Here is a 25906-nt window from a genome sequence, read left to right as displayed (position 1 = left end):
CCAGTGTGCCCTGTGGGTAATGGCCCTACACAACACTCCTTGCAATGACAAACAATGTTGATTCAACCAGTGTGCCCTGTGGGTAATGGCCCTACACAACACTCCTTGCAATGACAAACAATGTTGATTCAACCAGTGTGCCCTGTGGGTAATGGCCCTACACACACTCCTTGCAATGACAAACAATGTTGATTCAACCAGTGTGCCCTGTGGGTAATGGCCCTACACAACACTCCTTGCAATGACAAACAATGTTGATTCAACCAGTGTGCCCTGTGGGTAATGGCCCTACACAACACTCCTTGCAATGACAAACAATGTTGATTCAACCAGTGTGCCCTGTGGGTAATGGCCCTACACACACCCCTTGCATTGACAAACAATGCAATTGTAGAGCTATTGTCTGGATTTCAACAATTTTGCCTCTGAAGTATCAAGCTATATGTGTCAGGACCCGGTGCGAGAAACAGTCACTAAATCGGCAGAACCCAGAAGATGAGGCAGACACAGCAGTACTAGAGATGGTGGTTTAATAAAAAATAGATAACTTCCAAAATACAAAGAAAATCCACAAAGTGGTAAAAACAGCAAGGGAAAAAACAAACCTAAAAGACTAATCCAAAATACAAAAGAACAAAACCAGAGAACCTCTGGAAAATCCAACAAGAGAAAAATATATGTTCACAACAAGGCTGGGGCTGGGTGCTAACATACAAACACTGAGCAAGGAACTAAGGAACACACAGGGATTAAATACTAACAAGGGAACGACATACAGGTGCAAACAATAATAGAGCAAGGGAAAAACAAAAGGTACAAAAAAGGTGCAATGGGGACATCTAGTGACAAAAAACCAGAACAGTCCTGTCCAAAACCTGACAATATGTCCATGTGAAAACAAATCCCCTCCATCGTTTAGTAATTATTTTATAGAAACAATGGGCTTGTTCAAATCAAATTGTATTGGTCACATACGTGTGATTAGCAGATGTTATTGCAGATGTAGAAAAATGCTTGTGCTTCTAGCTCGGACAGTGCAGTAATATCTAACAAGTAATATCTAACAAATTACACAACATATACCCAATACACACACATTAGGAAGGAATGGAGGAATGAAGACTACATACATACAATGCCTTGAAAAAGTATTCATCCCCCTTGGTGTTTTTTGTTGCATTACAACCTGCAATTTAAATGGATTTTTTGGGGCTTTCATGTAATGGACATACACAAAATAGTCCAAATTGATGAAGTGAAATTACAAAAAGAACATGTTTTGTAAAATGTAATTTAAAAAAAAATAATTTGAAAACTGGTGCGTGCCCCTAAATAAGATCTGGTGCAACCAACTACCTTCAGAAGTCACATAATTAGTTAAATAAAGTTTAAGTGAGACATCGTGGTATTGAGAATCCAAGTAAAGAATCTCTTTGCACCACTACATTGGCAAGACAAAAAACGTCAGAAAAGATTGTAATATAATGCGAGAGGCTCAGCGATGTTAGGATTTTGAAAGTTGTGTAGTGTACGCCAGGCATAAAGATGCTTTAGGGAAACCGGGCCTATGTCTTTATCATATGGCTCTATCTTCCCTTCCCCCTTCAATCACCCTGCAGCTGGGGATCCCAGTGACCCTCCAATGAGAACAGAGTGTAGTTAATTAGACCAATCAGAACAATGTGTAGTTGATTGTTACTCAATAAAGGCTATCCCTGTAAGGCAGGTACTTTTTAGTCCTAACAAGCTTCATGGTTGGTCATGGAACTGCTGCAGTTCACATGTCTGCTTTTACTTATCAGCGTGAGATGTTTGACAGGTAAAATGGTTCTGAATAAGCTGCAGTATTAAGTTGATTCATTTTTGTCTTGTAAACATTGATTGATATCATGTAGCCTTACAGTAGAAAACACCTGCCAGTGGAATGTTTTGTGCCTTGTAGGTTTGGGTCACCCGTGTGGGCCCTAACCCGTGTGGGCCCTAAACTGTGTGGTCTTGCAGGTTTTGGCCAGCTGTGTGGGGGTAACCAGTGGCAGTGTGATGATGGAGCTTGTCTGCCTCTTTCCTGGTACTGCGATGGAAATGGAGACTGTATGGACGGCTCTGATGAAATGGCCTGCCGTAAGTTATGCTATGTTTCACTGTTACTGCTCTCTTCCAGGAGATTCCATATTTTGATGTGGGGAAATTCTAAATGTAACGTTAACCCTGTATTTACTAAAAGTAGTCTATACCATTTAGGTCTGTTAAATGTATTTACTGTAGACTATACCATTTAGGTCTGTTAAATGTATTTACTGTAGACTATACCATTTAGGTCTGTTAAATGTATTTACTGTAGATTATACAATTTAGGTCTGTTAAATGTATTTACTCTAGTCTGTTCACAATAGGTCTGTTTGTCCTTGTTCCCCAGCCTGTCCTAGGGGCCAGGTTGCCTGCATGACCGGGGCTCCTGGTTGTGTAAGTACCTCTGCAGTATGTGATGGGCAGCGCCAGTGTTCTGATGGGTCTGATGAGTTTAACTGCCCAGAGAACCAGGGCTGTCTGCAGGGGGACTGGAGGTGTAGGAATAAGATCTGCATCCCCAAGGACCAATACTGTAATGGTGCTAATGACTGTGTGGACAACTCTGATGAGACCTGTGGTGAGATATTATGGAAACAACGAGAGCATGTATGTGATACTATGGAATTTAGGAACTATTCAGTTACCATGTAATAGGAGCTATTATGGAAATGAGAAGAGCAAGTATTTTGGCCTGTGTACAGTAGTATGTAGTCACAAAAAATGATAAGACCTTCAATTGTTTAGGCAATGCCATGCACATTTAAACAGTGAGAAAAAAAACAATGTTCCAAATTACATTTGAATTAACTTTGCCAATTGTCTGTGGTGTTGGACATTCAGCTGGTCAACATTTGACAAAATATCCACAGGAAAGTATTATTAAACCGACATGGCAATAAAAATGTTTGCTCATGACAGAAAGCATTGGCACAGGAAGTACAGTACATGCACGCGAACCATGCATACTAACTGAAGTCTTGCAGTTGTTGACATGGTTTTGCGTATGTGCCAGGTGATAGAAATTCAATCTTCATAACCGGTGCTCTAAAACCTTGGGTTAAACAATACATTCTTACGGCTATTTTGTCAAACATTTTGAGCAGCTGAAGGGCCAACAGGACAGACCACTGAAAGAGTAGGTTTACATGTTATTTCATTCAACATTCTGGCTTCCACGTGTTTGTAGTGCTTTGTTTCGGACAATATATCAATAAATTAGACTGATCAAAAATAATCAGCCGAAGTAGTATGTAACCTATAGGTCTGGGCATGTGTGTTCCTTCCTCTTGCAGGAAGGCATGTAGTGTGGTGTAGTTTTTATGTGTTTTTAAAGCTATTACTCTTCCAGGCCGGTGTGGGCCAATGGCTGTGCGTTGTCCTGGAGGGGCGTGTCTGACTGAAGATGAGAGGTGTGATGGAAAATTGCACTGCTCTGATGGCAGCGATGAACCCTCTACCTGTGGTAGGAAATTCTAACCTTTGACCGCTAACCCTAACCTTCAGTCTATAACCCTTTACCTGTGGTAGGAACCTCTAACCCAGAGGTTTCAAACATATGGCTCACTGGCCAGAACCGGCCCCCGGACCCATTCAATCATGTGGATTTAAGGAAAAACTTTTCAGGGGAAAACTATCTTAATGTACACTGAGATCACTAAAACCAAATTGTGGACCTACATTTCTAAACTTTTCACTCTGTCCCGCTTGCTAATAATCATCCAAATGAAAGCTAGAAGACAATTCTTAGCAAATTTTGACCGCAATGAAATACAAAAAAATGTATCCTTTTTCGCCACAAATTCGTGATATCCAATTGGTAGTTAGTCTTGTCTCATCGCTGCAACTTCCTTACGGACTCGGGATAGGCGAAGGTCGAGAGCCATGCGTCCTCCGAAACACAACCCAACCAGGCCACACCATTTCTTGACACAATGCCCACTTAACCTGGAAGCCAGCCGCACTGATGTGTCGGAGGAAACACCGTACACCTGGCGACCGTGTCAGCGTGCACTGCGTCCGGCCCTCACAGGAGTCGCTAGCGCACGATGGGACAAGGACATCCCTGCCGGCCAAACTCTCCCCTAACCCAGACGATGCTGGGCCAATTGTGCGCCGCCACATGGGTCTCCCGGTCGCGGCCGGCTGCGACAGAGCCTGGACTCGAACCTAGAGTCTCTAGTGGCATAGCTAGCACTGTGATGCAGTGCTTTAGACTACTGCGCCACTCGGGAGGCCCCTATATAATACAATGAAGACCACATGTAGACCACGGGTCAATTAGATTGACACCCCTGCTCTAACATCTAACCCCTCACCACTACCTATATGAACCTCTTCAGTCATAACTGACTGTTAAAGCATCTGAAACGCGTCAAAGGACAGGCTGATCTGACTCATCTCTACCTTCCAGGGAGGACCTGTTCAGAAGAGAATGGTGGCTGCAGTCACTCCTGTTTGGATCAGCCCTGGGGAGCTCTCTGCTCCTGTCCTAAAGGCCATAGGCTGTCTGCTCATGGAGCCTCCTGTCTGGGTGAGGATGTCTGTGATCCTGTTGCGTTATTGATGACTGGTTTCATTATCTATTCCTTTACTGTAAGCCTAAATACTCTGAACCCCTCTCTGTAGATGTGGATGAATGCTCTCTGCCTTACGGTCCATGCATGCACTTCTGTGTCAACACACCCGGGTCCTTCTACTGCCACTGCCGAGACGGCTTCCAGCTTCAAGGAACCACTTACTGCTATGCTAAAGGTGACTTTTCATAGTAACATTAGTTTGATTAACTTCTGACTGGTTATCTAAACCTGTTCAATATCTGATGCTTTTCAGGAAATTATACAAAGTTTCTGACTGCAAAGAAGGGAACTATCGGATTTCTGAATCTGAAGACTCTGAGATTCGAGTCTATTCAGAGTATTGGCTATGATCCTCTGGCCCTGGCCTTTGATCTCTCCAGAAGCTCATTCTACTGGGCTGATGACCAGGGGAACATCTACAAGGCTAAGGAGCAGAAGAGCAGGATCCTTTATCATGGTTGGTGTGTTCTAATTCTCTATCATGATATGTTTCTCCTGATGTAGCAGGATCTAGAGGTCTTCATGGCTCCACCTGTACCTGGATACCCAATCAGGGACCTGAGCAGGTCCGGATCCAGAACTCTAACTCTCACAGGTCTGGTTCGGATCTGATTATCATGGGTTTCACACGGAACCCAAACCGGCTGCGTGCGGGCGCCATCGAGCATACATTTATTTTGTCACCCTACACCAAACGCGATCACGACACGTAGGTTAAAATATCAAAACAAACTCTGAACCAATGACATTAATTTGGACAGGTCGAAAAGCATTAAACATTTATGGCAATATAGCTAGTTAGCTTGCACTTGCTAGCTAATTTGTCCTATCTAGCTAGCTTGCTGTTGCAAGCTAGTTTGACCTGGGATATTAGCATTAGGTTGTTATTTTACCTGAAATGCACAAGATCCTCTACTCCGACAATTAATCCACACATAAAATGGTAGAATCGTTTCCAGTCATCTCTCCTCCCAGGCTTTTCATCGTTTAACTTATATGGTGATTGGCATCTAAAATTTCCTAGTAATACCATGACAACCAGCAACAGTTCATCTTTCAATCACCCACGTGGGTATAACCAATGAGATGGCACGTGGGTACCTGCTTCTATAAACTAATGAGATGGGAGAGATAGGACTTGCAGCGCGATCTGTGTCAGAAATGGAAAGGACTTCTATTTTAGCCCTTGGCAACGCAGACACTCGTTGACGTGCGCAAGCAGTGGGTGCAATAATTTAATAACAATGATTCCTAAATTTATTTTGCGACGTGAGCGGTGTGGTCAGCTTATCAGGGTATGTGTAATTTTAATTGATTTGTCCAGTAGGACCCATACAAATGTGATGGCGACTGCTGCAGTAAATAGAAATTGTGTAATTTATGCTGCTGCTCCTGGTTCACGAAAGTGGCGCATGTAACTAGTGGTTGGTCAATCATCAGTCAAAGCCTCTGTGGCAAAAGTTACGAGATACTGCATCGATGAAATTAAAATTACGGATAAAATCTTAAAGGAGAAGGATAGGCTACAATGACAAAGCCAACAGGTAAGGCTGCTACTTAACATTCTGATTGGAGTTATTTTTAACTGTAGTACGAGAGCACATGCAGACTCAATTAGCCAAGCTAGCTAATTTAACTAGTTTCTCCTGGTTTGATAGTCAACAGGTACTACGTAATCATATTGGATGACAACCTATCTGGATCTTCTGATGGTTGGTTCGTTTGATGTAGCAGAATCCTCTATGATGGTTCGTTTGATGTAGCAGAATCCTCTATGATGGTTTGATTTGATGTAGCAGAATCCTCTGGTTTGATTTGATGTAGCAGAATCCTCTATGATGATTTGATGTAGCAGAATCCTCTATGATGGTTTGATTTGATGTAGCAGAATCCTCTATGATGGTTTGATTTGATGTAGCAGAATCCTGATGGTTGGTTTGATTTGATGTAGCAGAATCGCGATGGTTGGTTTGTTTTGATGTAGCAGATTTGTATTTTTAGATGTATTTATTTAACTAGACAAGTGAGTTAAGAATATTAATATTACAATGACTGATTAAATGTAATTTAACTTTTACTTGGTACTCATCCCGGATCCGGGAGCACCCCCACAGTAAAAAAGCTGACTAGCATAGCCTAGCATAGCGTCACAAGTAAATACAAGCATCTAAATATCATTAAATCACAAGTCCAAGACACCAGATGAAAGATACAGATCTTGTGAATCCAGCCATTTCTGATTTTTAAAATGTTTTACAGGGAAGACACAATATGTAAATCTATTAGCTAACCACGTTAGCAAAAGACACCACTTTTTTGACTCCATTTTTTTACTCCATCAGTAGCTATCACTAATTCGACTAAATAAAGATATATATATATATAGCCACTAACCAAGAAACAACTTCATAAGATGACAGTCTGAATACATATTTATGGTATAGCATATGTTTTTTTAAGAAAAATGTGCATATTTCAGGTATAAATCACAGTTCTACATTGCAGCTGCAATCTGAAATAGCGTTGGAAGCAGCCGGAATAATTACAGAGACCGACGTCAATTACCAAAATACTCATCCTAAAACATTTCTGAAAAATACACAGCCTACAGCAATTGAAAGACACAGACCTTGTGAATCCAGACAATATTTCAGATTTTCTAAGTGTTTTACAGCGAAAACACAATATATCGTTATATTAGCATACCACATGAGCTAACATCACCCCCGCATTGAATCAAGGCAAAAGGGGCGATAACGTTATCGCCACCAAAATATATTAATTTTTTCACTAACCTTCTCAGAATTCTTCAGATGACAGTCCTGTAACATCATATTACACAATGCATATAGAGTTTGTTCGAAAATGTGCATATTTAGCATCACAAATCGTGGTTATGCAATGTAATCTGTCAAAACATGGCATGCATTCTGGCCGGCGCCATCTTGGAAAGGCACCTATGTTTACGATTATTTATCGATTAGATTGACTAAAAATACAGGTTGGACAGCTAATGAAAGATGCATTGGTTATTAATGCAACCGCTGATTTAGATTTTTAAAATTAACGTTACTAGACATACATTGTGAGTTACAGCCAGACTAGTGCCGCAAAAAATGGCCGACAACTGAGTTTACATTTTTCCACATAAATATGGAATAAAATCATAAATAACTCTTACTTTTGGACGAGCTTCCATCAGTATCTTGGGCAATGTGTCCTTTGTCCAAAAGAATCGTTTCTATGTTGTAAAACGACCTCCTCAACTTCGGAACTAGCAGCTAACGATAGCTACACGGCACACACATGCCCAAATCCTCAAACGCAATACTAAGGAAATTCAGAAAAATAGCAATATACTCGCATAAACTGATATAAATCGGTTTCAAATAACTTCGTTATGATGTTTCTAACACCTATTTCGAATTAAATCACAGACGGATATATCTTAGCCCGATAACAAGAGCTATTCAACATGCAATTCTGATGTCCCCTCTTGCGCCTTGGCGAGCGTCGAAAAGAAGGGACATCTGACTCCATTGCCTTTTATAAACTCTGAGAAACACGTAGACACCATTCCACTTCTCATTGGTTACTGACATCCAGGGGAAGGCGGGTGCAGTTCATTTCGATCCATAGGGCATACACAGAGTTTTAAACTGATCCGAGATCAGAGCCTAGTTTTCAGACCTTCGCAGTTCCTGTCATGATTTTTGCTGTAGAAAGTTCTGGTTCACCCACAGACATAATTCAAACGGTTTTAGAAACTAGAGATTGTTTTCTATCCAATAGTAATAATAATATGCATATTGTACGAGCAAGAATTGAGTACGAGGCAGTTTAATTTGGAAATGTAAAAAAATAAATAATGCTAACAGCTCCCCCTATTGACAAAAGGTTAACAAATATAGGACAAAACACACATTACAACGCAACACTACATAGACCTAAGACGACAACATAGAATGGCAGCAACACCACATGGCAGCAGCACAACAGGGCAGCAGCACAAAACAGGGTATAAACATTATTGGGTATAGCCAACAGCACAAAGGCCAAGACCATAGAGACAACAATACATCACGCAAAGCAGCCACAACTGTCAGTGTCCATGAGTGAGTCTTTGAAAGAAGAGATTGAGATAAAACAGTCCAGTTTGTTGAAGCTTGTTTCAGCCGCTAGCTGCAGAAAACTGAAGACGAGCGACTAAGGGATGTGTGCTTTGGGGACCTTACAAAATGTGACTGGCAGAATGGGTTTGTATATGGAGGATGAGGGCTGCAGTAGATATCTCAGATAGGGGGAAGTGAGGCCTAAGAGGGTTTTATAAGTAAGCGCATCAACCAGTGAGTCTCGTGACGGATATACAGAGATGACCAGTTTACAGAAGAGTATAGAGTACAGTGATGTGTTCTATAAGGACTATTGGTGGCAAATCTGATGGCTGAATGGTAAAGAACATATAGCCGCTCGAGAGCACCCTTACCTGCCGATCTATAAATTATGTCTCTTATACAGCTCGATTGCAGTCTTAGTGCCAAGGTCGGTTTGTGGTGGTAAGTAGACTGTAACGAAAAGTAGATTAAAATCTCTTGGTAAATAGTATGGTTTACAGCACCTGTCAAACTCATTCCATGGGAAGTTTGTGCCTTCCCTGTACTTGATTGATGAGTTAAGGCCACTAATTAGTAAGGAACGTGCCTCACCTGGTTGTCTAGTTCTTAATTGAAAGGGGAAAAACCAGCTGACACTAGGCCCTCCATAGAAAGAGTTTGACACCTTTTTTTTTTTTTTTTTTTATCCGTTATTTTACCAGGTAAGTTGACTGAACACGTTCTCATTTGCAGCAACGACCTGGGGAATAGTTACAGGGGAGAGGAGGGGGATGAATGAGCCAATTGTAAACTTGGCTCATGTGGACCTCTGGTCCACAGCGTATGAGATTTTAACTCAGGTGAGCAGGAGCGCTTACCCAACGCAGTATAGAGTAGAAAAAACAGCTGGATTTATATTTTCCATGTTCTTGTTCAGCCACTAGTTGGAGAAAAATATATTACATTGGTAGTCTAGAGTGCAGCTCATCAAGTTTATTCTCCAGTGATTGAATGTTATAACAGAGGTTCGAGGCGGTTTATCCACTCACTGATGTAGTCTCGTCAGGTATCCTGCACACTGGCCTCTAAATTTGCCTCTTCCTCCAAATGTTGGATTTGGGCCTGGTCCATTTCTAAATTGCACCTTGTGTATTCTACTATTCAAACTTTCAACATTAAGTTCAGACCCTGACTGTTTGTTTATGCCTGGAGCCTGCCCTGGACACTAGGTATGTAGAATTGTGATGTGGTTCCCCCTCTGCTCTCAGGACAATATGGGGTTAGAAGTCTAGTCTGTGATTGGCTGACAGGCCAGCTGTACTGGACCAACCAGAAGACCCGGTCTATTCATGTTGGGGCAGCTGATGGGAGTGGATTTGCAACAGTCTTGGCCAAGAACATAGACCCGTTGGAGCTGGTCCTTCTTCCCATTGAAAGGTTGGATCATGTTCATATTTGTGGTACTTTTGATCAGTGGTTGGGGCATTTATCGCTAACAATTTGTCATTTTCTCCTTTACTTTGCAGCTTGTTGTTTTGGATCAACAAAGGTCCAGGTGATAAAATGACTCTGGAGAGATCTGGGATGGATGGGTTAAAGCAGGAATCTCTGGTGGTCCTCACTGCACAGGCACCACGGAGTCTGACCCTGGACGTTACAGTTCGGAGGCTGTACTGGATGAGTGATTTTAAAAAGGTTCATGATATAGTCCAGCTATAACCAATAGTACCTTGTCTGCCCGCAGCAATGAACATATTGCCAAGGTAGAACCAATTGTTTTTCTTCTTTTTCAGTCCATAGAGACTGTGCGAGTGGATGGGAGTGGTCGCTACAGCTTTCTGGAGTTCTTCAAGAGGAGACCAGCTCAGAGCCTGGCGGTGTTTGAGAGGTGGTTCTACTGGACAGATCAGATGGGTCTGTGGCGTTCCCCTCAGGACCGACCTGATCAGAAGACCTTTATTCAGAGGACAACACTCTCTGTCCTAGAGGCATACCATGAACAACAGCAGCCAAAAGGTATGGGGTATATCATGCTAACTCTAAAGGCATGGGGCATATCAAACAACATGTTTGGGTGGCAGGTAGGCTAGTGGTTAGAGCGTTGGGCCAGTAACCGATTCGTTGCTAGATTGAATCCCCGAGCTGACAAGGTAAAATCTGTCTTTCTGCCCCTGAACAAGGCAGTTAACCCACTGTTCCTATGCCGTCATTGTAAATAAGAATTTGTGCGTGTAGCGAAATGCTTGTATTTCCGACCATGCAGTAATATCTAACCTAACAATTTCACAATAACTACCTTAAACACACAAGTGTAAAGGAATGAATAAGACTATTGAGCGTTCCTGGTGTAACTCGGGCAGTTGTTGCCATCCTGTACCTGTCCCGTAGGTGTGATGTACCGATCCTGTGCAGGTGTTACACGTGGTCTGCCACTGCGATGGTTGCTGATAATGGGCCCCTGTACCCTTATGTAGATATTCCATTAAAAATCTGCCGTTTCCAGCTACAGTAGTCATTGACGACATTAACAATGTCTACACTATTTCTGATCAATTTGATGTTATTTTAATTGACAATGTGCTTTTCTATCAAACAAGGACATTTTGAAGTGACCCCGAAATTTTGGAAGGTATTGTATTTGGATGTGTAGTGTGTGCTTGTTGCTGGTATGTCGTGCCCAAGTTGGCAATATCAGTCGGTTTTGATGATTGAGCTATCTGATTCAATGAATGATAGAGCTGAGTTTGCCTTTTATTTGTCACAATGCGCCGAATAGAACAGGTGTAGACCTTACTGTGAAATGCTTACTTACAAGTTAACCAACAATACAGTTCAAGAAATATAATTAAATGTAAATAGTCCGAGTGGCCATTTGATTAATTATTCAGCATTCTTATGGCTTGGGGTAGAAGCTGTTAACTTCTTGTCAATAGGGGGCGCTATTTTTACTTTGGAAATAATCGTGCCCAAATTAAACTGCCTCGTACTCTATTCTAGATCATACAATATGCATATTATTATTACTATTGGATAGAAAACACTCTAGTTTCTAAAACCGTTTGAATTATATCTGAGTAAAACAGAACTCATTTTGCAGCAAACTTCCAGACAGGAAGTGAAAAATCTGAAAACGAGGCTCTGTTCCAGGGCCTGCCTATTCAACTGGCTTATATTTATCGATATGCATGCACTTCATACGCCTTCCACTAGATGTCAACAGGCAGTGGAAGGTGGAATGGGGTGTCTAGCTTGATCTGAGGTCGAACAAGAGCTTTTGGAGTGGCAGGTCAGGAATTTCCTTTCTCTACCTAGGCGCGCGAAGCACCTCCATATTGTCTTCTGATAAGCGTTCGGTATACACGGCTAATATCTCCGGCTCTGATTTTATTTGATACATGTGATAATAACATCGTAAAGTATGTTTTTTCAACCGAGTTTTATCAGATTATTCAACGTTTATTGGGACTTTTGGAGTTTTCCGTTCTTTGCGTCGAGAAACTGGGAACGTCATCAACATTGGCTAGCATTGTGGCGCGAATTCGACAGGATAAAAGGACATTCTAAAACCAAACAACGATTTATTCTGGAAATAGGACTCCTTGTACAAGATTCTGATGGAACCTTAGCAAAAGTAAGAACAATTTATGATATTTTGTTTTTCTGTGGAAAATGTTATTTCTATTCTCCGCCGTTTTGGCGTGCGCCGTCTCACAATAACGCAAGCTGTTTATGGTAAAGTTATTTTTTTATATCTAACACGGCGGTTGCATTAAGAACCAGTGTATCTTTCATTTGCCATACAACATGTATTTTTTTAGTAAAGTTTATGATGAGTTCTTTGGTCAGATTAGTTGAGTGTCCAAAATAGCTCCTGACATTCTGGGGAAATGTTGCTACATTTTCACAATGTATAACCACGGTTTGCAGCTCTAAATATTCACATTTTCGAACAAAACAAATGTATTGTATAACATGTTATAAGACTGTCATCTGATGAAGTTGTTTCTTGGTTAGTGACAAATTATATCTCTATTTGGTCGGTTTTGTGATAGCTACCTATGCGGTAGAAACATGGTGAAAATATGCAGTTGAGTCTTTGGCTATTGTGGTTAGCTAATAGAAATACATATTGTGTTTTCGCTGTAAAACATTTTAAAAATCAGAAATGATGGCTGGATTCACAAGATGTTTATCTTTCATTTGCTGTATTGGACTTGTGATTTCATAAATTATATTATATGATATCCCTGTCCCGCTAGGCTATGCTAGTCAGCTTTTTTGATGAGGAGGCTCCCGGATCCGGGATGGGTATTAAGTAATTAAGGAGCCTTTTGGACCTAGACTTGGCGGCGGTGCTCCGGTACTGCTTGCTGTGTGGTAGTAGAGAACAATCTATGACTTGGGTGACTGGAGTCATTGACACATGTTTTGCCTTCCTCCGACACCGGCTTGTATATAGGTCCTGGATGGCAGGAAGTTTGACCCCAGTGATTTACTGGGCCATACGCACTACCCTCTGTAGCTCCTTATGGTCGGATGCCAAGCAGTTGCCATGGTGATGCAACCGGTCAGGATGCTCTCGATGGTGCAGGTGGATCACTTTTTGGGGTTCTGGGGACTCATTCCAAATCTTTTCAGTCTCTTGGGGGGGAAATGGCATTGTGACCTCTTCATGACTGTCTTGGTGTTTTTGGACCATGATAGTTTGGTGATGGACACCAAGGAACTTGGTACTCTTGACCCGCTCCACTACAACCCTGTTGATGTGAATGGGGTCATGTTCGGCCTTCCTTTCCTTGTAGTCCACGATCCGCTCCCTTGTCTTGCGCACGTTGAGGGAGAGGTTGTTTTTCTGGCACCACACTGCCAGGTCTGACGACCTCCCTATCAGCCTTCTCATTGTTGCTGATCAGTGTAGTTGGCAAACTTTATGATGGTGTTGGAGTCGTGCTTTGTCATGCGGTTGTGGTTGAACAGAGAGTACAGGGGGGGACTGAGCATGCACCCCTGAGGGGCACCAGTGTTGAGGATCAGCGTGGCAGATGTGGTGTTGCCTACACTTTTTTTACACCTGGGGGCGGCCGTCGAAGTCCAGGATCCAGTTACAGGAGGTGTTTAGTCCCAGGGTCCTTAGCGAAGAGTTGAGGGCACTAAGGTGAACGCTGAGCTGTTGTCAATGAAAAACATTCTAACATAGGTGTTCCTTTTGTCCAGGTGGCAAAGGGTAGTGTGGAGTGCGATTGAGATTGCGTCATCTGTTGTGGCGGATTGGGTCTAGGGTTTCCGGGATAATCGTGTTGAGCCATGCCCAGGCTTTCAAAGTACATTATGGCTACGGATGTGAGTGCTACGGGTCGGTAGTCATTTAGGCAGGCTACCTTCACTTTCTTGGACACACTGACTTGTGGTCTGCATGAAACGAAAGTATTAGACTTGGTCAGGGAGTGGTTGTTACGGATGATTGTGTGATCACGCTCTCTGTGGCAGATGTGAGCAATACCTTTTAAACAGGTCAACATTCATAAGGCTGCGGGGCCAGACGGATTACTAGGATGCGTACTCATAGCATGCGCTATGTGTAGTAGGATTCAATCAATCAAGTTTATTTTATAAAGCCCTTCGTACATCAGCTAATATCTCGAAGTGCTGTACAGAAACCCAGCCTAAAACCCCAAACAGCAAGCAATGCAGGTGTAGAAGCACGGTGGCTAGGAAAAACTCCCTAGAAAGGCCAAAACCTAGGAAGAAACCTAGAGAGGAACCAGGCTATGAGGGGTGGCCAGTCCTCTTCTGGCTGTGCCGGGTGGAGATTATAACAGAACTATGCCAAGATGTTCAAAATGTTCATAAGTGACAAGCATGGTCAAATAATAATCATGAGTAATTTTCAGTTGGCTTTTCATAGCCGATCATTAAGAGTTGAAAACAGCAGGTCTGGGACAGGTGGCGGTTCCATAACCGCAGGCAGAACAGTTGAAACTGGAATAGCAGCAAGGCCAGGTGAACTGGGGACAGCAAGGAGTCATCATGCCCGGTAGTCCTGACGTATGATCCTAGGACTCAGGTCCTCCGAGAGAGAGAAAGAAAGAGAGAAGGAGAGAATTAGAGAGCCAAGATTCAATCTTAGTCCTGTATTGATGCTTTGTCTTTGATGGTTTGGGGGCGTAGCAGGATTTCTTCTAAGCGTCCATTCCTTGAAAGCGGCAGCTCTAGCCTTTAGCTCAGTTTGAATGTTTGCTGTAATCCATGTCTTCTGGCTGGGATATGTACCTACGTTGTCGATGCACTTATTAGTGTAGCCGATAACTGATGTAAACTCCTCAGTGCCAACAGATAAATCCCGGAATATATTCCAGTCTGCTAGCTAAACAGTCCTGTAGCTTAGCATCCACTTCATTGGACCACTTCAGAAATCAGTGTATCACTGGTACTTCCTGTGAGTTTTTGCTTGTAAGCCAGAATCAGGAGGATAGAGCTATGGTCAGATTTGCCAAATGGAGGGTCGCGGAGTTTTGACTCAGTCTGTAATACCTACTTGTTTTAAGCAGTCCACCATAGTCACTATGCCCAATAACGGCAAGGTAAAAAAAAAAGAACTCTCGATCACCTTCACTCCACACAGACGCATAGTCTGTGGGGGTTTTTCCCGCTCTAGTTGCACAGAGGTAAAATAAATTTGTTTTCCTGCATTGAAATCACTGGCCACTAACAGCGCTGCCTCTGGATAAGAATTTTCCTTTTGGTTTATGGCCCTATACAGCTCGTTGAATGCAGTCTGAGTGCCAGCCTCGGATGTGGTGGTAAATAGCTATATTTTTTATAGCAGTCTAACTGTCTTGGTAAATAGTATAGTCTATACCCTGCATCCCACTGCTGGCTTTCTTCTAAAGCTAAGCAGGGTGAGACCAGATGCTGCTGGAAGTGGTGTTGGAGGGCCAGTAGGAGGCACTCTTTCCCCTGGTCTAAAAAATATCCCAATGCCCCAGGGCAGTGATTGGTGACACTGCCCTGTGCAGGGTGCCGTCTTTCTGATGGGACGTTAAACGGGTGTCCTGACTCTGAGGTCATTAAAGATCCCAAGGCACTTATTGTAAGAGTAGGGGTGTTAACCCCGGTGTTCTGGCTAAATTCCCAAGCTGTCCCTCGGTCACGGTCACCTAATCAGCTTACAATTGGCTCATTCATCCCCCTCTCCCCTGTAACTATTCCCCAGGTTGTTGCTGTAAATGAACGTGTTCTCAGTCAACTTACCTGGTAAAATAACAGTAAAATGTATGGTTACTTATGGTTACTCCATGGCTATCAGTCTGAAAAGAAGTCAGTAATTAATGTGCAATAGTCTCTACAAGGCAGAAAGTAGAATAAAATAATATTTACACTTTACTGGTTGTACAAGCTGTTGGTCTTTTTGGCGGTAGGTGGATATGGGGATCCGCAGGAAAGTGTTTACCCATCTTTTTGCAGTGCCGGTAGGTTCTGTCGCTTGTATTTTTTGTCTTTTGACGCATTGCAGGTGATGCACAAAATGTAAACAATAGCAGAATGTCCGCAAGTTTCCTTGCAATCACCTGGAAGTGTTTGTCATTGTTAGGCTCGGCCATATTATGCAAGTTTGTCATTATGTGCCACGTACGAATTGCATCAGTATTCAAAATAGAAATATGAGCAATATTGATAACACTTCCCTGTAGATTTGTTTCAGATTAACTCCAACATTGGAGGGCAACAGATAGAATGTTGAAAATTTGACTAATGGGTCTGTTCAGGAATGCTGAGCCTACACGTTAGTTTAGGGTGTAAGCGATTGATTCTCTAAAAAGAGACTAGGTCTACATGATGCGTTTTAACTCAGGTGAGCAGAACCTTGAGACTTCCTTAATATTCGAGATCATACACCAGCTGTTAACTGTTGAGTTTACCAGACGCTGCCTTTCTGTCCTACTGATGCATTTATATTAGCCATCGTCCTCGTTCAACCACCACTGAAGCATAGGATATTTGTTTAAATTTCCTTTTTATAGGATGGTCTTGAGCTTGTCTAGTTCTCCAGTGATTGTACGTTGGCCACGTCTGCCGCATCTATTTCTTTTCCTTTTCCGAGTGTCTTGAATTAGGGCCTGGTCCCGGGTGAACAGTATGTCCTGCATGACCTAGTCATTGAAGTAGAATTCTTCATCCAAATCGAGGTTAGTGATCGCTGCTTTGATGTCCAGAAGTCAGTGTTGTGTTTGAGACTGCCTGAAGCGAGACCAATTCAAGACCATAGCAAATCGAGTCAGTCAAGGCGAAGACCGGAAGGGGGACAATGGGTCCAAACCAGTCAAGACTGAGACCAGCAAAAGTCCAATTTAAGATCAGGATTATAGTTTTGTTAAATCACCACCATAATAAGAGTAAAACATGTTCAGTATTTCTGTTTATTAGAAGAACATATGGTTTCTTTAGACATTCAGAATGGTGAATGCCTGCTGAGGGTAAACAGAGCCACTAAAAATTATTACTAACCCAAACAGTGGGGAACAATGAGGGATATGCCGTCAGAAGGGATTAGGATTTATAATAATATATTATTTTCAATAGTTCTCATTCTCTTCAGTTTCTGTTGTACAGGAAAGGGTTAACGCTGAAGAGAAAATGATCCAATCATTATTTTATGTGGTTGTCTCGGGGACAAGTACTGTATTTTAGAGTAACTGGAAACATCCAATCACTTATTGATTTGTAATGGGTGGGACCCACTACGACTCAAAATGTGATTGGTTGATTCCAGTCACTGCAAAATGTGGCCCTAATACATTTGGGACCATTTTTACAAAAAATGTCTGGCAACATCTGCCTTTTCAATGCCCAACAAGTCACTTTGCAAGTAGTTTTCGCATGGTCTAGCTGACCATCTTTTGTTGTAGGCTAGTTTTCAGTGGCTGCAGCAGGTGTCATCCAAGAGGATGGTGCTAATTTGTTAGCGTCTCCCTTTTCAAGATTAATTTAATATAAGTTAACCTTTTACTACAGTGGGCTGAATCAGGGTCACAGTGATTCTTGGTTGGTTTTAAACAAATATACTTTGAAACAAATGTATACACATCACACAGTTATGAGCTTAAATGACACCTGAACCACTCTGAACAAATGACGTCACAAATGACGTACTAATCAAGACTTCGGATCTAACTTTATTATCACCATTGCTGTCCTTTCAGCACCAGTCGCACTCTGAAGGCCTAGGTCCAATTGGTTCGCCCCTGAAGGCCTGGGTTCGCCACTGCTCGAACATGTCTATAATAAATAGAAAGTCTGCTAAGATATTAATGTTTCAAGAAAGGAGTGTATGTGTGGCCTGGCGAAGCAGTTTTATGTACTGACTGAATGGAAGCTGACAATTGTCTCGAAAAAAATGTACGAATCCTCACTGTTGGAAACCGAGCCAAATGGCCGCTATACATCTCACGCTTACCCTGGAGGTACGGGGCATCTCACGCTTACCCTGGAGGTACGGGGCATCTCACGCTTACCCTGGAGGTACGGGGCATCTCACGCTTACCCTGGAGGTACGGGGCATCTCACGCTTATCCTGGAGGTATTTATATTTTATTTAACCTTTATTTAACTAGGCAAGTCAGTTGAGAACAAATTCTTATTTACAATGACGGCCTAGGAACAGTGGATTTAACTGCCTTGTTCAGGGGCAGAACGACAGATTTTTACCTTGTCAGCTCGGGGATTCGATCTAGCAACCTTTCGGTTACTGGCCCAACGCTCTAACCACTAGGCTACCTACCGCCCCAATTGGGCATATCACGCTTACTCTGGAGGTGTAGGTCATATCATGCGAAGGCTAACATCTCCTTTGTTGTAGGACAACTCCATGTTATTATTTAATGTTTCTTTTTTTAAGCTCCATCAGCCTGTGTAAAGTCTGGCTGTCTGCTCTGCATGCCGACTCTGGACCTGCCTGCTGGATTCACCTGTACCTGTCCTGATGACAAACTGCTCATGGCAGATGGCTCATGTGAATGTATGATTACCATGTATTACAGAACTCTAACCCTGTTTTTTTCTCTGCTAGTTCTGGCACTTTAGAGCATTGGTTGAGCAATGTACTTGTTATTCTATCACACAGATCCCAGGTTTGCTTATGCAACATCCACAACACTGAACCTGCTCGAGTTGAAAGGGAAGGAACTGATCAAGACATTACTGCTGACTACGGATGACGTCATGGAGTCTTTTGACATTGACTGGAGGGGGGACTGGGTCTACTGGGCAAACAGCACTGGTGATGTGATGCGCAGGAGCCTCAATACCGACCAAACAGAGACTGTCCCCACGCTGAGACCAGGTACACCCTTTACTCTCCCAACCAGAAATCAGGTACATATAATGGAGCCATATTGTGCAGGTTTAGTGTTTTTGAGCGTATATGCATGTACACTGAACAAATATATAAACGCAACATGTCCTATTATCTTCTGAATAAACTCTTAAGACCTGGTAATCTTTTACATCAATAGCAGTCAATATTTAATCCTCACCTTATTTAGTCTCATCTGAAAGTTGTAAATTCTTGGTTATCTTCACGAACTCTGGCTAACAAGTTGAATCAGCAATACAAAATTTGGTTTAAATATTTATTTACTAAATAGCTAAATAATCACACAGAATGGATCATACATTGATTACAAATTATGTCATAAAGAAAACGTCCCTAGCGGACGGAACAGATACGACGGCTGGTTACATAGAGAGGGGGTTGGGTTTGAGTGAAAGAGCTGGAAGACTGAGTAACAAAGGGAGAAGCTATGCTATCGTAAATACAGAATCTTATGCATTCTAAATAACCGCCCATTTGAAAAAGGAGAATGCAATAAATATTTACTCAGAGCTGCGCTTCGGTAGATTGTTTGTCGATGGAAGGCCGGTTTGTCCTTTATGGATCTCTGTACCTCTGAAGAATGTCTAGTGGTGAACTGGAGCGTGGTAGAATGGATACTCTATCCGTCATCGCCTAGCCCACGTTTGGTGTAACTCAACGCTGCTGCTGTAACTCAACGGCTAGAAGGTATCACTTCTGGAGTGAATAAGAGTTCAAAGTTCATACCAAGTTGCCATACTTTTTAATTAAGCTCATGCTATATTCTGGCTGGTATAGTCGAAATTCATCCTTCCGGGGTGTAGGTCGTGACCTTCTTTGAAATTCTATGCTAAATTCATTAGGTTCTCTAAGGTTGGCTTAGTTCTGTAGGTGGTCTTTGTACTTTCAACGTGGGGACCTCAAGTCCACACGTCCTTGGAACACATTATCTGAGCCCTTAACGTGGAACTGTCGCCATAACGTCCTCGGACAGAAAGTACAATTTTTATCAAGGGCTTCATATAGGAGGGGAGAGAAGGGCGTGTTTCATAGTTTATAACCAATGTCTGTTCACATGGGCGGGGCCACTGAGTTGAGCATAGTTCACTCATGAAAACCCAATTCTCTTATTTGGAAGCTAAAATTACATTTAGTCTTTAAACAAATAGTTTCATATTTTAACATTTAAATTGCACAATTCCATGTGAATCTGATAACTGTAGACTTTCCAAGAGTTTGTCGTCCTACCATCAGTAATCATGTCTCAGATGCCAACTGAACTGACATCATATTCATTAAGTCCCATCGCATATTTTCAACTGGTTGGATTACTGAAATATGGTTCTGTTCCCCCACCTTTTGATGTCACCAGACTCTCTGTTTAACAAAGGCTTTTCAAGAGTCCTTCTGTAGTCAAGAGGTATTTATGGGGGGGTCATAAACCTCACCCACAGGCCAACATGACATGTTTCATGAGCTGAAGAGAAATCAAACTGTTTTCAAATGCACAAAAAGCTTATTTCTCTCAAGTGTACAATTTTGTTAATCCCTGATAGTGAGCTTTTCGCCTTTGCCAAGCTAATTCATACACCTGACAGGTGTGGCATATCAAGAAGCTGATTAACCAGCATGATCATTGCACAGGTGCACCTTGTACTGGAGACTATAAAAAGCCACTATGGTGCAGTTTTGTCAACACAATGACAATGTTTCAAGTTTTGAAGGAGCATGCAATTGGCATGCTGAAAGCAGCAATGTCCACAAGTTGTTGCCAGATAATTGAATGCTAAATTCTCTACCATAAGCCGCTTCATGTTTTAGATAATTTGGCAGTACGTCCAACCACAGACCACGTGTAACCATGAAGTCCTAGGACCTCCACATCTGGCTTCATCACCTGCTGGATATTCTGACTTGTAGTGGTGGTGGGGTACTGAGGAGTATTTGTCATTACAAAAGCTGAGTGTCTTTTGTAGGGATAAACTCTGATTGGCTGGGCCTGGCTCATGCCCTCCCAGGCCCACCAATGGCTGCATCCCTGCACAGCCAAATGAAATCCATAGATTAGGGCATAATTCATTTTTCTGTTGACTGATTTCCTTATATGAACTGTAACACGGTAAAATCTTAAATTGTTGCATGTATTTTTTTGTTTCTCTGCCAGTCATATATCTATATCAAACATTAGGAACGCCTTTCGAATATTGAGTTATGTTGGTCCATTCCCTCTCCTAGACTGTTCTGGTCCTGTATATTCATGTTGTGCTGTCCTTGCCTTCTAGCCTGCGTGGTGTCAGTAGACCAGAAGATGAGAAATCTGTACTGGCTGTCATGTGATGAAGTCTATGTTGGCGTCACTAACATGGATCAGGGTTACCCACGGAGACTGTACCAGTCAGGCAGTGAGGTAAGAGATGTTTATCTGGACTGGCAGCGGGGGAGGCTGTACTTGCTGGAGGCTGGGTGGATCCTATCCATGAGACTGCCCGGAGGAAACCCTAGGAAAGTCCTGAGAGTGGAGGGACACGTCGCTGGGCGCATTGTTTTGGACCTGAAATCCAACACACTGCTCTGGAACACAGAGGGGGACGGTCAGTATCACTTAATGCAATATCTTTAACAGTGATTCTGTCTCCTATGTTTTTTCTTGTGCTCCTCGGTGTTGAGCTGGTCATCTGGTTAGGAATGATCATGTCGTGCGGGGCTGCTGGGGTGGGGCTGGTGCGAACGCAACCAAAGAAGTGACTGAAACCAACCATGTACAAATTAATGTAACATTTGAGCATCTCACCAATTGATTGTACACCTATGTATTTTCAGTTTGTGTGTGATATGGGGGTTGGAGAAGTGTTTATTTTGACAAATACATTTTCTAAACAATAAGAACCAGGTTGATCTGAGCTTTGCTGTTGGAAGGATACATCCGTGTTAGGCTGTCGCCGCTGACTTTGCTCCTGGACTTACATTAACAGTCGGTTGCTTACGCCTTACCACTCAAACAAGCTCTTTGTGCTCCTTGACCCTGTGTAGATCTGAAGATCATGAGTCTGTTGAAGTCCCAGACTCACCTGGCAGGCAGAGAGTGGAATGTCCCTGGTTCCATCATGGCCGCTCACGCTCCGCTCCTAGTGTCGCTGTTTAATGATGTCATCACTGTGTGGGACCGGCGGGACAGGAGGCGTGTCCACGATGTCCCTGTCGGACCAGGCGTTGTCAGGGTGATCGTGGCTCTTGATGTAAAGGAAGGTTAGTACAATAGGATCATTAATGTCTTTAACTTATGGCTGGGATCCAGTTAACGGGATCGATATGACAACAGCCAGTGAAAGTGCAGGGCGCCAAATTCAAAACAACAGTAATCTCAGAATTAAAATTCCTCAGACATACAAGTATTTTACACCATTTTAAAGATAAACTTGTTAATCCCACCAGTGTCCGATTTCAAAAAGGCTTTATGACGAAAGCACAACATATCATTATGTTAGGTCAGCACCTATTCACAGAAAAACAGCCATTTTTCAAGCCAAAGAGGAGTCACAAAAAGCAGAAATAGAGAAAATTAATCATTGACCTTTGATCTTCGTCAGATGACACTCATAGGACTTCATGTTACACAATACATGTATGTTTTGTTCGATAAAGTTCATATTTATATCCAAAAATCTCTTTACATTGGTGTGTTGGTTCAGTAATGTTTTGCCTCAAACATCCGATGATTTTGCAGAGAGCCACATCAATTTACAGAAATACTCATAAGAAACATTGATAAAAGATACAAGTATTATACATGGAACTTTAGATAAACCTCTCCTTAATGCAACCGCTGTCAGATTTCAAAAAAACTTTACGGAAAAAGCACACCATGCTATAATCTGAGTACAGCGTTCAGAGCCCAAACAAGCCATAAAGATATCCGCCATGTGGAGTCAGATGTCAGAAAAGCATTTTTAACATTCACTTACCTTTGATCTTCATCAGAATGCACTCCCAGGAATCCCAGTTCCACAAATGTTTGATTTGTTCCATAAAGTCCATTTATGTCCAAATACCTCCTTTTTGTTTGTGCGTTCAGTACACAATCTAAACACACGACGCGCGGGCAGGTCCATGCGAAAGTTCAGACAAAGTCATATTACAGTTCGTAGAAACATGTCAAACGAAGTATAGAATCAACCTTAAGGATGTTTTAAACATATCTTCAATTTTCCAACCGGAGAATTCCTTTGTCTGTAGAAATGTGATGGAACGCAGGTCTAACTATTACGTGAACGTGTGTGGTCAGCTCATGGCACTCTGCCAGAGCCCTGACTGAACCCTCATCCCCCGCTCCTTCACAGTAGAAGCATCAAACAAGGTTCTAAAGACTGTTGACATCTATTGGAAGCCTTAGGAAGTGCAAGTTGACCAATACCCCACTGTATATTCGATAGGCGATGAGTTGAAAACCTACAAACCTCAGAATTCCCACTTCCTGGTTGGATTTTTTTCTCGGGTGTTTGCCTGCCATGAGTTCTGTTATACTCACATCATTCAAACAGTTTTAGAAACTTCATTGTTTTCTATCCAAATCTACTAATAATATGCATATATTAGCAACTGGGCCTGAGTAGCATGCAGTTTACAGTCCTAGACAGGTTAAGAACAAATTCTTATTTACAATGACGACCTACCGGGGAAGTGGGTTAACTTCCTTGTTCAGGGGCAGAATTACAGATTTTTACTTTGTCAGCTCAGGGAATTGGTCCAGCAACCTTTTGGTTACTGGCCCGACGCACGAACAACTAAGCTACCTGTCGCCCGTGCGCCCATTGCCTGAAATATCTACTTAGTTTGGCCACGTTTCAGCATTTTACAAATCTTATATGTACTTGTTAGTGTATATAGGATAGAAGTCATTTAGTATGATAAATCACAAAGCAAATCACCTCAAAGTTCACCCTAAATACAAACCTAACTGTAGCGTGAAAGCTAAACGGGGTTGCCAGATATTGGTAAAAAATTATTCGGGGTGTTTGTGGTGGATCATTTCATTTGGAGGGGGAGTGGTTTCAAGTCCATGGGGGGTAAGAATGGGGAATGGTATTGTGGGGGGGTGTGATGCAGGAAATATGAGGGGGATTTATCAATTTAAACAAGTTTACAAGCTAAATAAAACCTCAGAGGGGTCTGAGCTGGCAACTAAAAAATTTGCCCCGACTGGGGAATTGTGTTTTGAACTGTCATCCAACTCGGGAACATGGGCATCTTTCTAGAATGATAACTTTCTGACCTGAATATCACGGACGTCATGATTTGACCTCGTATTTTTCAGTTCCCAGTTGTCTTGAAAGCACCATAAGTCAGTGGTGTGAACCATCCCTAATCTTCGTTTAGTTATAACTTCTTTGGTCTGACAGACGCTTTTGTGACAACCAGGATGCATGGTATGTAGACAAACATGCTGCCACTCATAGCTGGCAAATAGCTTAGCATTAGCTCATCATAATATAATAATCATAATCAGTTAAACCTTCAAGTGTTTTAAACACGTTATTACAATATGCAAGAATCGGAAATATAATAATTATTATATTTCATAATTTGTCACAGCACATGAAAATATGTCAATAAAACAGTGAATCATTACGCTCCATACATATGTAGCCGTTTCTACTGTCGCACAACACGATACAGAAACAAAGGCTCTTTGATAGGAACGCACATTACTTATATTTGTAAGGAAAACGACAATGATGGCAATGCGGGCATCATTACAAAAAGTTTGCAAGGCCTGTTCTGACCAGATATTAGCAAATATCTGCATTCTTGATCTGTGGAAACACTGGAGAAGTGCTTGAGCTCTTGTCAAAAAGAAGTTTGTCTGGCTCAGTGAAGCCTCAAACATACATTCCGCAACTTTTTACGTGAAAGAATTCAAAATGTTAGAAAAAAAAGAAAAAAAACTTGTTAGAAAATAATTAGCCTATAGTTAATTAGCAGGCAACGTGCCTTGGTTGGAGAGCAGTGAGGATTAACCTGTTTCGCAACGATCACATTGAGTCTTACATCCTGACAAAGAAACTCACACTGGTGGACCATTAGATATATGGAACTAACCCATGAAAGGTTAGAGGCCTTTTATTGTTCCCAATGATCACGTTGTTTAATCAGCTTCTTGATATGCCTCACCTGTCAGGTGGCTGGATTATCTTGGCAAAGGAAGAAATGCTCACACATAGGGATGTGAAAAATATTTTTGTGCCCAGAATTTGAAAAGCTTTTGTGCAACATCGCTGGGATTTTCTTTAAATCATAAATATCAAATATCCAACACTTTACAAGGGACCAACACTTTACATTTTGTGTTTATATTTTTGATCAGTGTATTTAAAGTCTCAGGGGGCAGAGTTTACGTTGTGTAAAGGAAGGTTAGTAGGATCATGTCTTTAATTTGTTGACCATCGTTTCAAAGCTCTTCAAATGAAAATGGATATGTTTCCAACTCAGTGCCTCCTGCTCAGCCAGTCTGTACCAGTAATACTCTCTCCCTACAGGAACTCCAATTCCCCTTACTACCGCTTATTTGGCACCAACTACAACCATTCCAGTCTGTACCAGTCCATCAGTGATGTCTCTTTAAATTAATCTAATGTAACCTCACTCCCTAGATTCTAACAAGGCCCTTCCTCCTGTCCTGCCAACATTGGCTCAGACCTGTACCAGTCCATCAGTGATGTGATGAGGAGAGTCTCTTTAAATTAATCTAATGTAACCTCTCTCCCTAGATTCTAACAAGGCCCTTCCTCCTGTCCTGCCAACTCTGGCTCAGACCTGTA

General features: G+C 42.1%; 1 protein-coding gene across 1 annotated transcript in view; it reads left to right on the top strand.

Annotated features, from left to right (window-relative positions):
* The first annotated feature begins 1749 nt into the window (after positions 1-1749).
* The window catches only part of LOC139543473 (low-density lipoprotein receptor-like), a 24271-nt gene continuing 114 nt past the window's right edge, over positions 1750-25906 (top strand). Inside the window, exons 1-15 of the mRNA XM_071349571.1 lie at positions 1750-1819; positions 2002-2121; positions 2417-2647; positions 3419-3532; positions 4481-4600; positions 4696-4821; positions 4900-5103; positions 10009-10177; positions 10267-10435; positions 10534-10756; positions 18636-18755; positions 18861-19079; positions 21374-21682; positions 22122-22337; positions 25856-25903. Of these exons, the coding sequence (XP_071205672.1) occupies positions 1762-1819; positions 2002-2121; positions 2417-2647; positions 3419-3532; positions 4481-4600; positions 4696-4821; positions 4900-5103; positions 10009-10177; positions 10267-10435; positions 10534-10756; positions 18636-18755; positions 18861-19079; positions 21374-21682; positions 22122-22337; positions 25856-25903 (2446 nt within the window). The 5' untranslated portion in view covers positions 1750-1761. The remainder of the gene's footprint in view (positions 1820-2001; positions 2122-2416; positions 2648-3418; positions 3533-4480; positions 4601-4695; positions 4822-4899; positions 5104-10008; positions 10178-10266; positions 10436-10533; positions 10757-18635; positions 18756-18860; positions 19080-21373; positions 21683-22121; positions 22338-25855; positions 25904-25906) is intronic.

Source organism: Salvelinus alpinus, chromosome 18 (genome assembly GCF_045679555.1).
Source record: "Salvelinus alpinus chromosome 18, SLU_Salpinus.1, whole genome shotgun sequence".
NCBI classification, from domain to species: Eukaryota; Metazoa; Chordata; class Actinopteri; order Salmoniformes; family Salmonidae; genus Salvelinus; species Salvelinus alpinus.
This window is presented reverse-complemented; position numbering and strand designations above follow the sequence as displayed.